The 13,249-nt window shown below is 44.1% G+C and overlaps 1 protein-coding gene across 4 annotated transcripts in view; it reads left to right on the top strand.

Annotated features, from left to right (window-relative positions):
• DENND5B (DENN domain containing 5B) overlaps window positions 1-13,249 on the top strand; it is a 535,468-nt gene that overhangs the window by 344,534 nt on the left and 177,685 nt on the right. For all 4 annotated transcript variants that reach the window (XM_085652367.1, XM_085652366.1, XM_085652363.1 and 1 more), the window contains one exon: window positions 4,326-4,407. In XM_085652367.1, the coding sequence (XP_085508493.1) occupies window positions 4,326-4,407 (82 nt within the window). The remainder of the gene's footprint in view (window positions 1-4,325; window positions 4,408-13,249) is intronic.

Raw genomic sequence — 13,249 nt, 5'->3', positions numbered from 1 at the left:
GTTACTGATCTTCTTGAGGACTTTGAAACAGGAGAGGTATTGGTGGAAGGGCGTACAGGGTGCCTGAACTCCACTCGAGACGAAAAGCATCTCTGTGCGAAAGCTGCCTTAAAAGCTCCAGCACGCAGAACTTGTCTGTGGCAAACCGATCTAACCAAGGCTCTCCACACTGCTGAAAGAGACCGTACACCACCTCTGGATGGGGACACCATTTGTGATCCACTAGGCATCTTCGGCTGAGTTGGTCAACCCTGGCATTCAGAGAGCCAGCTAGGTGTTGAACCACTAGGGATATGCACTGATGTTCCAACCATGTCCAGAGATACAGGGCCTCTTGACAAAGGGTCCACAACCCCACCCCACCCTGTTTGTTGCAGTACCACATGGCGGTGGTGAGGGGAAATGGCCTTTACAACGGCTCATTGACAACGAAGGACCTGAACCACGACTCCTTAACAACGACCTCAACCTGAATCACGAGTCTTTTAACCACTAATGCATTTACAACTACCTCTGGCCAGTAGATGGTACTCTTGGATTGATATGACAGATATATTACTATTGATAAAATGGTGGATGTGCATATCTTATATGGTTTTGTAGAGTGGATTTTTTTTTTTTTTTTTAACGAAATAAGTTTAGGAAAATAGTGTTTATTATGTGAAAACGTGTTTGAGTTTCATTGTAAATGCATTGAAGGTAAAGGCATACTCGCAGTAAAAGAAAATTACTTTGAAATGTAAGTATATATATATATGGTTGCAAGTGTATTTTTAAGGGTTTAGGGTGAGTATGGATTTTTGGGTGGCAAGGGTATTTTTTGGGTGGGTATGGATTTTTGGGTGGCAAGGGTATTTTTAGGGTTATGGGTGGGTATGGATTTTTGGGTGGCAAGGGTAATTTTAGGGTGGATATGGGTTTTTGGGTGGCAGGGTTATTTTAGGGTTTATGGTTGGTATGGGTTTTTGGGATTGCAAGGGTATTTTTAGGGTGGGTGTGTGGGTTTTGGGTGGAAAGGGAATTTTTAAGGTTTGGGGTGGGTGTAGGTTTTTGGGGTGGAAAAAGATTTTATAACATTAATAGTGAGTATAGGGGTGTGTATGTATAATATATATATATATATATATATATATATGTATGTGTGTGTGTATTTTTATCCAACAAACTCGAGATGCACTCGACAACAAACTTGGATGGCTGGGGCGGGCTGAACCGTGATGCCGAATGGCAGACGCACTGTTGAGTGCATCTTGAGAAGCTTTGGCGTTTGTTGGATAAAATTATGACACGGGTGCCGTCCTGTGCAAGATGCACCCTCTCGAAGGAATGAGAGGCTGAGGGAGAGGAACCTTCCTGCTCCGGTTTCCAGCACAGTGCGTCTTGATGAAAAGTGCCTGCTCCCATCACATCCAGATCCTACCAAGGATTCTAACTGACTCTCTGAAATCTGTACGCATTGGAATCTACTATAGGTGTTCAATGAAAGCTCGATGTGACTACACATCCCAGCATGCTGTATGAAGAAATCAAATACGCAGTTGAACCCATGAATAGTTTTTCAACCAATCAGCATGCAGTATAAAGAGCGCTCCAATGCGTATAGGAGAAATGCCTCTGATGAAGTGGTACGTTGGCCACAGAAACGTGTCAGGCAATTCAACAAACTTGGATGGCTGGGGCGGGCTGAACCGTGATGCCGAATGTCTACAGCTACGGCATCCTTTTAAACTGACGCTTTATTGGTCAATGTGGAGTGGCAGCGTGAACAACCCTTTATCCTTACGCGTTTCGGAGCAAAGCGCCTTGGTCACAGGTGAGTTGATTCAATGCATGATTACAGTCCAAGTGGTCATATGGTCCTTACTCTAGACCACCATACCCAGAATGCATCAGTATTCAAATAAATGACTTGGCTCACGTTTCAATATATACTGAAATAGCGTTGCATGATTGCCAGTCCAAATGTTCACGATGCACAATGAGAAATAGAAATAAAACGCACAGTGCACTTTGCTGCCGATCCGAAAAAATTTTTGTTTGAAAAGGAAACACCGAGTCTGCCAGAAGGAGGGCAACCCCTACTTTGTTTCCCTTTCTCACTATCACCACCAAATAATCCAGGAAGTCCAATGATTCGTGTGGTATCGAGCGTGTCATGCCCCCTCCGTAAATACACACACGAAGAGCTCCACTTTACCGGGGGCCTCCGTCTCTGCAGGGCGGGCTCCCAAGCAGGAATGGAGAATCCTGTTAGTTGCACAAACAAAAGAAAACAGAGCCCACAGCTACGGCATTATAGGTTAATGCTTACCTGTAAAATAGATACATTAATGGGGTAAAGTCAATCGTGGTAAAGGCATAGTAGTCGTAAAAAATTTAGTGGTTTAGCCTAAGTAGTGGTTAAGGAGTAGTTGTTTAGACTGTAGTTGTTCAAGTGGTAGTTGTTCCATCATACAACCGATGGTGAGGGTAGAAAGGCTTTCAATGCCAGCCGGATCACCACGGCTCCAATAGGTTGGTGTGGAGTCCAGATTACACCAGAGACCAGAGGCTTCTGAACGCCACCTCTCCCAGATGGCCGCGCCATCCCAGGAGTGACGCATCAGTCACTGCTGTCAGATCTGGTTGGGGAAGGGAGAGGGGTCTGTTGCTGACCCAATCATGGTTCGTTAACCACCATTGCATATTTTTTGCGGTTCCCTCAAATCTGGACCATGGAATTGAGATTTCCCTGATGCTGTGCCCACTGTAACTTCAGGTCCCACTGCATAGCCCACATAAGCCAGCGGGCTTTTGTCACAAGCAAGATGCAGGAGGCCATGAGGCCCAGCAGCCTCAGTCAGTCTCACCGAAATCAGAATAGTGGCTGAAACATCGGTATCATCGCCTTAGTATGCTGAATTTGCCATAAAGACCTTTGCCGCCCTTCTCACCACTGTTTCAAATGACGATCTCCACTCTGTAGCCATGGTAAATGGAGAAAGCATGCCAGATCTGGAGAGGTATCCAGTCCGCTAGCGTCCTTCAAATCCCCACACCAATTCAAATTGTAAAGATGCAACACATCAACTTTATTAGACCTTGGCCTTTCACCACTTTGTTTTAGTTTTAATTGTATTGACCTCTAGCTAGTGCGCTAGTTCTGTTTCAGCTTTGTGAGGAAAGTGAAATAAAAATGAGTTGCTAAGCCAGTCTTCAGGCTGTGTTCTGTCTGCTTGAAAAAATTAAAAATTTCAAAATGCGGTCCGTCACATCCTAAATGAATAATCATCCATAAAAAGACAGGATTGGAAGAAAAATAAAGTGTTTGTAGGAAGGTCGTCTATCACAGTGCAAGCTGTAAAGAAGCATATCAGGAGATGGTGAAGGATAGTTCAAAAGATAAAACAGCCAAGAGGGAAATAAGGGGGGGGTAAGAAGGATGGAATGGGAAAATGGAGATAGTGCTGTGACATAGAATAAAACATTAAATAAAATTCCAAAAAATGAGGCAAAGAAGATATTTGCCTACGACCTGATCAGATATAAATGCTTTGCTATCTTTTAAGGGGAAATAATTTAGGAGTACCAGTCCATACAAGTTACTTGCAGATGTCCTGATTAACAGACCTTCTTGTAAACTTGAGTATAGTGCAATTAAAATAATACATTTCACATCCTTATTCACAGAATCAAGATCTATGCAATTTAGCATCATAAATTGCACTTAAGATAATGGAAAATTCACGAATATGTATTAGTTGGGCAGAAAGGGCATTGCACTGTTTATAGTGAAATGTATTACATTTGTACATTTGCAGGGGATTGTTTGTAGATCTCCCAAAATTCTGAAATCTACGAGAAGAGTAGAAATAAACTGACAGAAATAAATTACAGACTTTTCAACTATGCTTTCTGAAGCATTCCAAAGTCACACTTCAGGCCCATTCACTATGGTATCCCATGGCCCCATTACTAGAATGACAGAATTTTTCAAACATTATATTCATGTCATGAACCGTTAGCCTGGGCATCATTTTAGTGAGGGGAGAAAGGTTAAGTAACGACTAGCAATATGTATATTTAAAACTGATAAATAAAACAGATGAATTAACAGCACTGACATCCCTTGCAATGTGCTTTCTTGCTTTAAGATGTTATTAGGAGCTATAATAAATATTCAAATCCTACTGCCTTAATGAAAACACACTCCAGTTATTTCTACATATCTCAAGAGCACCAACTTTCATGAATTGCCATTTAGTACTGCATTTCTGTAACTAGATTCAGATTTACAATTAAATTTTTTCCTCATTATTTACTTTTGTGACTCTTTTTAAAAACAGTGTCCCTAGGGCCAGAGAGAAGAAAATCAGAAAGTGGTGTGACGTTGCCCTTACTTAGAGTCTCTGTTATCCAGGATATGAGGTATGTGTACAAATATGCTCAGTGCCAATCTATTCAAAATCTGTGAATATGCTTCGGTATGCAGACTTGTGCAATTTTACTTGGCAAACTTCGAAACTAATGATCTGTGAATTCTTTATTTTAGTAGCTAAGATATTTATTTTTTTAGTAGTGGTTGATGTAGCAATCTAGTGGCATCATAGTTATATGAATATCAAGTATGTTTTTTAATAACCAAACTAAATAATTGTCATCTTATTAATCTTGAGAGGACTCGTATACGAAAACCTTGGTTACAGGCAAATCTCTACAAAATACACAGCAACCCACACATCTCCTATTGGAAAGCTGGACATAAAGCTTCATAAACTATAAGTTGTGTGCTTACTATATCTTATGCCCACACCATATGCATCTCACCCCCAAATGTCTTTATCCAGCTCACTTGATAAACGAGTGACTCAGTTTTCTTAATGTGTCACCTTCGGAATATACTGATTTTTTTTCTTATCATAATTTTCTTTTCTGTGGTTCATTTTTGCTGTGATTTTCAAGATTTACTTTTATGCTACCAGCTCCTTCAACTTGTTGTAGTAGTTAAACATAACTTTCTTTTGGTTATCTTTTGCATTCTTTGTGCATGCGTTGTTCTATGCTGTCTGAACATATGTTTGCAATTGTGACCTGGCAGTTGTTAAATGCTGCAGTCTAATGCTGAGTAAATGGACAACTAAATGTTTGATTACTGATGGTCTCTCAATAAAAAGCACAAAAGACTGAGAGTTACAAGTAAAATTACTCTACGGTTAGCAGTCTCAGTACAGCTTTTTTCCTTAACCATCATAAATCCTGTAATAGCTGATGAACTTGTATTTCCTCTACAAACTGACATAAATGCAGACATTATGGGTAAGGATAGAAGTTTATTCCAATCACCTACATTATTTGTGCGAGGTAGTAGCGACTTAAGATGCTACCGATGTGATCATTATAAAACTTTTCCTGACGAGCATCCAGGTTGATAAAGCCCCTGTTTCATTAATTTTCCCTTTGCAAAATATATCACCACTGGTTATTAATAGTTCGTACCATGTTTCCATAGGAAAATCATTTTTTGGTTTACTAAGAATTTTGGCACCGTTTGAGGAATCTTCACAAAACTTTTCAACAAAAAAGTTCATCCTCCACAGCTCCTTCTTGAAAAGGTCCAAACTTAGTCAGCGTTCTTGGTTTCAAGGAAATATATATCGTAATACTGTCTTACTAGTGCATAGGAAAGAATGAGGCAGTTAAGCTAAGTATTAAAAGATAGGGAAAACTAGGGTTCGAGGCATATGAGCTGTAGATCATATACTTATGCATAGATCGCCATCTGGTGTTGGGCTCGGATGTTTGCACTTTGTTTTTATCTTGGAAGAAGTGTTTGTAGTCACGAGGTAGGTGACTCCTCCTTAGGACGATAGTGCGTATGGGCATCAACTCCATCTCCAGATTGTTTTTTCCGCCGTCTGGTTCGGATGGGATTTGCTGCCCTCCGGGTCGGTGTCTGTTTAGAACCCCCCCTTCGACGCACAATCCCTCTCCACTCGACGGTATTGTCTCGATCGCGTTTCCCTTTCGAAGCGCATCTTTAAAAACAAACTACTCGATCTTCGACGCAGCCCATTGGGCCTATCCATGCCGACCACGCCTGCAGTCAATGGAAAGGACTCCTTTAAAAAGAAATACCCCGGGTGTGGTGCTAAGTTCCCACACACGGACTTGAACAAGGTTTGTAATATCTGCCTCTCCCCGGAGCACGAAGACAGAAACTGCTAAACCTGTGCATCGTTCAGGTCGAAGAAAACCATCCGTGACCGTCTGGCTCAACGTCACGAAATGTCTCGCGGAAGCTGCTCGATTCTGGACATCTTCGGAGCAGATCCCAATGTCTAGCCGGAGCAACAAGGTGATGAAGAAGACGTCACCGTCTCCGAGGCCAACGACTCCGATGGCGAAGAAGAGACAATCACCGGCTCAGCGGTCCGTGAGTACCGAAACCCCCCTCCCAAACATAAGGCTCCAGTAGCACCCTCGCCCTCGGGTTGACACCGGCAACATGGCTCAGACGCCCCACCCTCGGGCCCGGCTATGAAACCTGAAGATACGCCTTCCAGTACGGGCTCGAGCCAGCCCCTTTACGGTGCTGAAAAGTCACCTTCGGCACCGAAGCACTAGACCAAAGATGTGCCACGCCCTTCTTCGTCGGCACCGAAGACAGCCTCGACGCTGAAGCCCTCGGCGTCGAAACATACCACGGACAAACATTCGCAACTGAAAACAACCTCGGAGCCGAAAAAAGTCTCGGAGCCGAAAAAAGTCTCGGAGCCCCAAACTCCTATAACAAAACCTGAATGAGTCCAGGACCCCACAGAAAACCTCAGACACTCGGTCCAAGAACATTCGAACCCAAAATCTTCTGCACCGAAAAAGGACATTTTACCCACACAGTCTGTACCTGAGTTTTCAGACCCAAAACAAAAAACTATTTTTATTGATCCACAGACTGGCAAAGTCGTCGCCAAGCCTCCAAAAAAGAAGAAACTGGACACTTCAGATGAATCTCAAATACCCCTGAAGCAAAAGGAGATCAGTACCAACACCTGTCCACCTCCTTCTCCTCCTCCAGCTGATCCAAAGCTCTTAATTTCTCCACCACACTCCCCACAACATACTTTCTCATCTCACACACTAGATGATGACGATGATCATACTGATGGGGGTGGGAATTTAGATCCCGATGGGGATGATAATGATGCACATACCATCCCACACAACCTAGACCCTTGGGATGACTACAACACAGATCCCTGACCCACATAATGACCCGGATCTTTATCCATCTAGGCCATCGCCGCCAGATGACAATATTGGATTTGCGCAACTAATCAATAGGGCTGCCCACGGGTTACAATTACATTCTGATCCCTTGGAGGAAGATTTCTTGCTTGAAACGTTTGCACCCTCGCAAAAATCCACGCTCACCCTGCCAATGTTAAAAGGCATGCTTGAACATGCCCCAGACGTTTTTAAGGACCCTGTCAGAACCAGGATTCTCAATACTAGGATAGACAATAAGTATAAGGCAGCTCCCAGTGACCCAGTTTACATTAAAGTTCAGGTCCCTTTGGATTCTCTTGTGGTGTCTAATACATGCAAGTGGGCAAACTCACAGAGTACAGGCGACACCCCTCCTCCTGATAAGGAGTCCAAGTTAATAGACGCATCTGGTAAACGTATTGTGTCACAGGCCGCGAATCTTTGGCGGATTGCCAATGCCCAAGCTTTTTTGGACCGGTACGACAGCGCTCATTATAACGAGCTTGAACAGCTCATGCAACACCTTACTGACCAGTACAAACAAAAGGCCAACGATCTTATACACGAGGGTAAATTGATAACAAACACCCCAATGAAATGTGCCCTCTAAGCGGCTGATACCGCATCTCGTGCCATTAACACCAGAATTGCGTTGCGCAGGCACGCTTGGCTCTGAATCTCCGGATTCAAGCTGGAGGTGCAATCTGCAATTCTTACTCAGCCCTTTGATCAAGAGCATCTTTTCGGACCCTCAGTCGACACATCTTTATAAAAGATGAAAAAAGATACGGACAGTGCTCAGTCCATGGGGGCCTTACAATTGCCTTCCCCTAGAGGTTCTATTCGCCACTCCTTCTACAGGGGTGGCTCCAAAACCGTTGGCTCAGAGCATCCCTCTTCTTCTTATAAAAGCCCCACTCAAACGTCCTCCGAAGGATACTTTCGCGGAGGCTACAGAGGCAACAATGGTAGGCGAAGAGGTCTCGCCAACAATAACCGCAACTCCCCTACCACGAAACAGTGACTTCCCTGCACTTTCCTCCGGTCATCCCACTCCTGTCGGGGGATGTCTCTCACAGTTGTATTGTATTGTATTGCATTCTTGTATAGCGCGAACTCTCACCCTACGGGTATCCTGGCGCTGTAGCCTAGACAGATGGATTCAACAAAAACGAGCCTGATTATTAGTGGATAACATTGCTCTCATTCCTGGGGAAAAGCAAAGTCTTCAAGCTCTTTATGAAACATAACAAAGGGTTAGCTTGTCTGATGGTCTGAGGTAGCTCATTCCAAAGACGTGAGGCTGCTGTGCCAAACGCCCTGCCTCCCATCCTGGATTTCTTAATCTGGTAGTTGTTACCAGATTTGCACTGGAAGAGCGAAGATGTCTAGTAGGCTTGTACCAGGTGAATCTCTCTTGCATAGATAGAGGGCCCGTACTGTGCACTGCTCTATATACGATGCCTAGGGATTTGAAGCTAACTCTGTGTCCCTAATAGGCAGCCAATGAAGGTCTCTCAAAGCCATTGTGGTAGAGAAGCTACGTTGCCTGTTTAGTGCCAGCTTTGCTGCTATAGACTGAACTCGCACGGTAAAGCTGTCATTTTAGCAGCAGCGCAATATACCACCTCCGTTTTCCCCCCATTGAACTGCAGAGAATTTACTTTAAGCCAGCCAGAAACCGGCTCTCTCAGGCCCATATTGGACCTCAGACCCCTAAACCTTTATATTCAATTGGATCACTTCCACATGGTCACTCTCCAACAGGTGCTACCACTACTTCAACAAGGCGACTTTCTCTCCACTCTAGATTTAAAGGACGCCTACTTTCACATTCCCATTCATCCCGCTCACAGGAAATATCTCAGGTTCGTGGTAGACGGTCAACACTACCAATTCAAAGTCCTCCCATTCGGGGTGAATACAGCACCCAGAGTCTTCACCAAGTGCCTGGCAGTAGCTGCGGCCCGCTTATGAAGACAGCACATTCATGTCTTCCCTTATCTGGACGACTGGCTCATAAAAGCCAACTCACACAGCTGCTGTGTGCAACACACACACAAAACAATGTAACTGCTTCATGACTTGGGATTCACAGTAAACCTCACCAAATCCCACCTCCAACCGTCCAGCATACAACAATATCTAGGGGCTACCAGAGACACTTCAAAAGCTCTAGCATACCCCAACCTAGTTAGCGTAAACACCATACAAGCTCTAATAACGAAATTTGAGTCTCAACACTCGCTCCCAGCTCGAGGGTTCATGCAGCTAATCGGGATGATGGCCTCCTGCATTCTCATCGTCCCTTATGCAAGACTTCAAATGCTTCCTTTACAGGATTGTTTGGCACGTCAGTGGAACCAGGCTCAAGGTCAGCTAACAGATCTGGTGTTGATAGATGACCGCACCCATCGCTCTCTGCAGAAGTGGAACACACAAAACCTTTCCAAAGGGCGGCCGTTCCTCGACCCGGTTCCACAGATAGTGCTAACAGCAGACATATCGCTCACTGGCTGGGGAGCTCATCTTCAAACCCATACCACTCAGGGCATGTGGACCCCTCAACAAAAACAATTCCACATAAATTACCTGGAATTGTTGGCGATCTTCCTAGCGTTAAAATCTTTTCACCTCCACCTCGTAGGCGAAACTGTCCTGGTCTGTACAGACAACATGACAGCAATGTATTACATACAAAAACGGGGGGGGGGGGACACTCTCTGCAGCTCTTACACCTAGCTCAAAGCATATGGAGAAGGGCCATTCCTCAGAACATATATCTCCTTGCAAAACACCTCCCAGGAGTACACATTCAGATTGCCGATCTGCTCAGTCGTCAAAGACAGCAGATCCACGAATGGGAACTTCATCCTCAAGTTCTGCTTACATTCTTTCAAATGTGGGACCACCCAGAAATAGACCTGTTCGCCACACACCAAAAAGCAAAATGCCCGAGCTTCGCATCCAGGTATCGACACCCATTGTCCAAAGACAATGCGCTATGGGTGAAATGGTCAGGCAAATTTGCTTACGCTTTTCCGCCTCTCCCGCTCATTCCACTAGTGGTTCGGAAGCTCAAACAGCATTCCATCACAATGATCCTGATTGCTCCAACATGGGCCCGACAGCCATGGTTCAAAACCCTCTTGGAACTATCAGTAGTTCCTCATCAAAAGCTACGCCTCTCACCCAAGCTTCTCACTCAGAACCATGGAGAGATACGATCCCAGTCAACTCAACCTTGCGATCTGCCACCTAAAATCTTAGCTTGGCTACCCAAGCTTCTCACTCAGAACCATGGAGAGATAAGACATCCAGACCCCAGTCAACTCAACCTTGCGATCTGGCACCTAAAATCTTAGCTTGGCTACCTCAATCTCCCGCCAGACTGCATGAACATCATTAAAGAGGCTAGACGTCTTACCACTAGAGCTTGCTATGCCGCAAAGTGGAAAAGATTTGTAATTTACTGTACAAATAACATCAACCCACTAGATGCTTCTATTCAAAACATCATCTGCTACCTTTTGCATCTACAACAATGTAACCTAGCGTATACATCCATTAGACTACACCTCGCTGCAATAGCAGCTTATCTCCAGAACAGACAACAACTGTCTTTGTTTATGATACCAGCTATCAAAGCATGTATGGAAGGACTTAACAGAATAATTCTACCTAGAGTCCCACCCTCTCCAGTATGGAACTTAAATGTGGTCCTTACCAGACTCATGGGTCCCCTATTTGAACCTCTGCATAAATGTGAATTACAGTTTCTCACCTGGAAAGTAGCTTTCCTGGTTGCGATCACCTCTCTCAGAAGAGTCTGTGAACTTTTGGCATTAACCATACAACAACCATTTCTACAAATTCATCATAACTAAGTGGTTCTTCTCAGGAGGTTACGACACGAGACTGGGAAAGGATACATGAGAGTGTGCGGAAGGTGTAAGTGAGCAATCGTTTTAAGCAAATCCAGTACAACATAATACATATGACGTACCTCTCCCTTAGAAGGTTGCACGCCATTGATGGCTCCAGAGACCCCCATTGCCCCAGATGTCGCTATGATCCAGCAGATTTTGTGCATATGGTTTGGACGTGTCCATCAATCCAGACGTATTGGGGGGCGGTCCTTGGCGATCTGACCCGGATAACCGGATGGACTATTGCATTGGATCCCCGCGCATGTCTCCTAGGCTTGATTCCGCGGGACCCGAAACGCAAGATAAGCAGGCAGTTCCTGATCCTGGGGCTAGTTATAGCCAAGAGGCGTATAGCAATCCACTGGTTAACACAGCAAGGACTGCCATTGGCAAAGTGGAGGTCAGATTTACGAGAGTGGGCCCTGGCTGAGGAGAGACATATACGGAGTACCAGGAAGGATGCCAAATTGCCTGAGGTGCTACTGGGTTACACGGTCACAAACGTGACTGATATCCGGCCCGCTATATTACGAGTCCATTATATCCTGTGGCACTTGTAATACGGCGGACAGAATATCTGTTATGTTTGTGATGGAGTAACCCATCCGCCAAACTCTAAATCAGGCACTAAGGATGGTCGAAACCATGGGTACTCACAAACATTTTCTCGGAGTTAAATATACACTCTGGGGTGTGCCCCAGGCCCGCATTGATGCCATGGCTTTACCAAGGACACAGGGTAGGTTGAGAAAATATCATGACAGAAATGAAAAACATACCTTTTCAAAACATAAATAGAATGTTTTATTTTAAAAACTGAACATTTTGTGACATTTTATCCTATACTGTGTATAGCCTATACATTTTTTTAATTGTTTAGGCTAGGTTATACTGTGTGTAATACATTTTTTAATGAATTACATGCATAGTCACAGGAAGGGACCACCTAGCATTATATGTGTATATCATAACATAACTTGTATTTGTAACGCGCGCTTACCGAAGGGTATCTTGGTGCTGAATAACAGATGTTTATTGTTACCCAACTCAACGGTACTCATTTTATAGACCTTAGAAGGATGAAAGGTTGAATGGATTTGCAAGGATTTGAACCCGTGACCATGAAGTTGAACACCCCTACAGTGGACGAATTAGTTCACTAAGCCACCAGACCTGTGAACCCAGTTTCCCAGTTAACCAACCAGGCTGTAACTCAGTGACCCTCTAGTTAGACACACAGACATGAATTCTGTAGAGATCGCATTAACTGCCTGCGCTTTCCCTACCAAAACTAGGCATTTCTAAAGATCTATTTTACTTGCACTCGTTTTTCATTTAAAATGTATGCATTGCATTTTCTATTCTGGTACCTGTAGATTATAAGAACAATTAAAATAATAACAGAATATTTTTTCTTTTTAATTACCTGTCTACCACCCCTCCCCACACCCATTGGACCCTGTCTCATTATATGCCCAACTACATTTCCCACATGTTTTTTAAGCACTTTCACAGTCCTCTCATCTAATCTTTCACAATGAGCAAGGCTGCCTCGTTGAAAGTAGAAGGTGAAGTGTCTGTAGAAACAAAGCCCATAACCAAAAGAGCAAAAAGAAAAGTGCCTTTGCAACACTTTTTTGTCTTTCTAATTCTAGGCGTTGTTTCTACAATCAGTTCCGGTTGTTCTCTGAGCAGGACAGCACTATTGATAAAACAAGCTGAACTAACTGTAGAAGCCAAGCCCAGAATCACATAACGATATGTTCGAGGCATGTGAGCTGTAGATCTCATGCTTTGCATACTCGTGCCATCTAGTGTTGGATCCGGATGTTTTCAAGTTGTTTTTGTTCGAAGAAGTCTTTGCAGTCATGAGGTAAGGTGACTCCTCCTTTCGGTGATAGTGCCTTTGGCATCGACTTCATTGTTTGATTGTGTTTTTTCCACCATCTGGTTCGGATGTGTATTGCTGTGCTCAGGAATCGTTCCTCTGGTTCCCCTCGGTGCGCAATCCACTCTACCCTCAACGGTATTGTTTTCGAACGCGTTCCCTTTTCTCCGCGGTTCGACTCAATTGG

Source organism: Triturus cristatus, chromosome 4_1 (assembly GCF_964204655.1).
Source record: "Triturus cristatus chromosome 4_1, aTriCri1.1, whole genome shotgun sequence".
NCBI classification, from domain to species: Eukaryota; Metazoa; Chordata; class Amphibia; order Caudata; family Salamandridae; genus Triturus; species Triturus cristatus.
The sequence above is the reverse complement of the archived record's forward strand: the minus strand, read 5'-3'. Positions and strand labels throughout refer to the sequence as shown.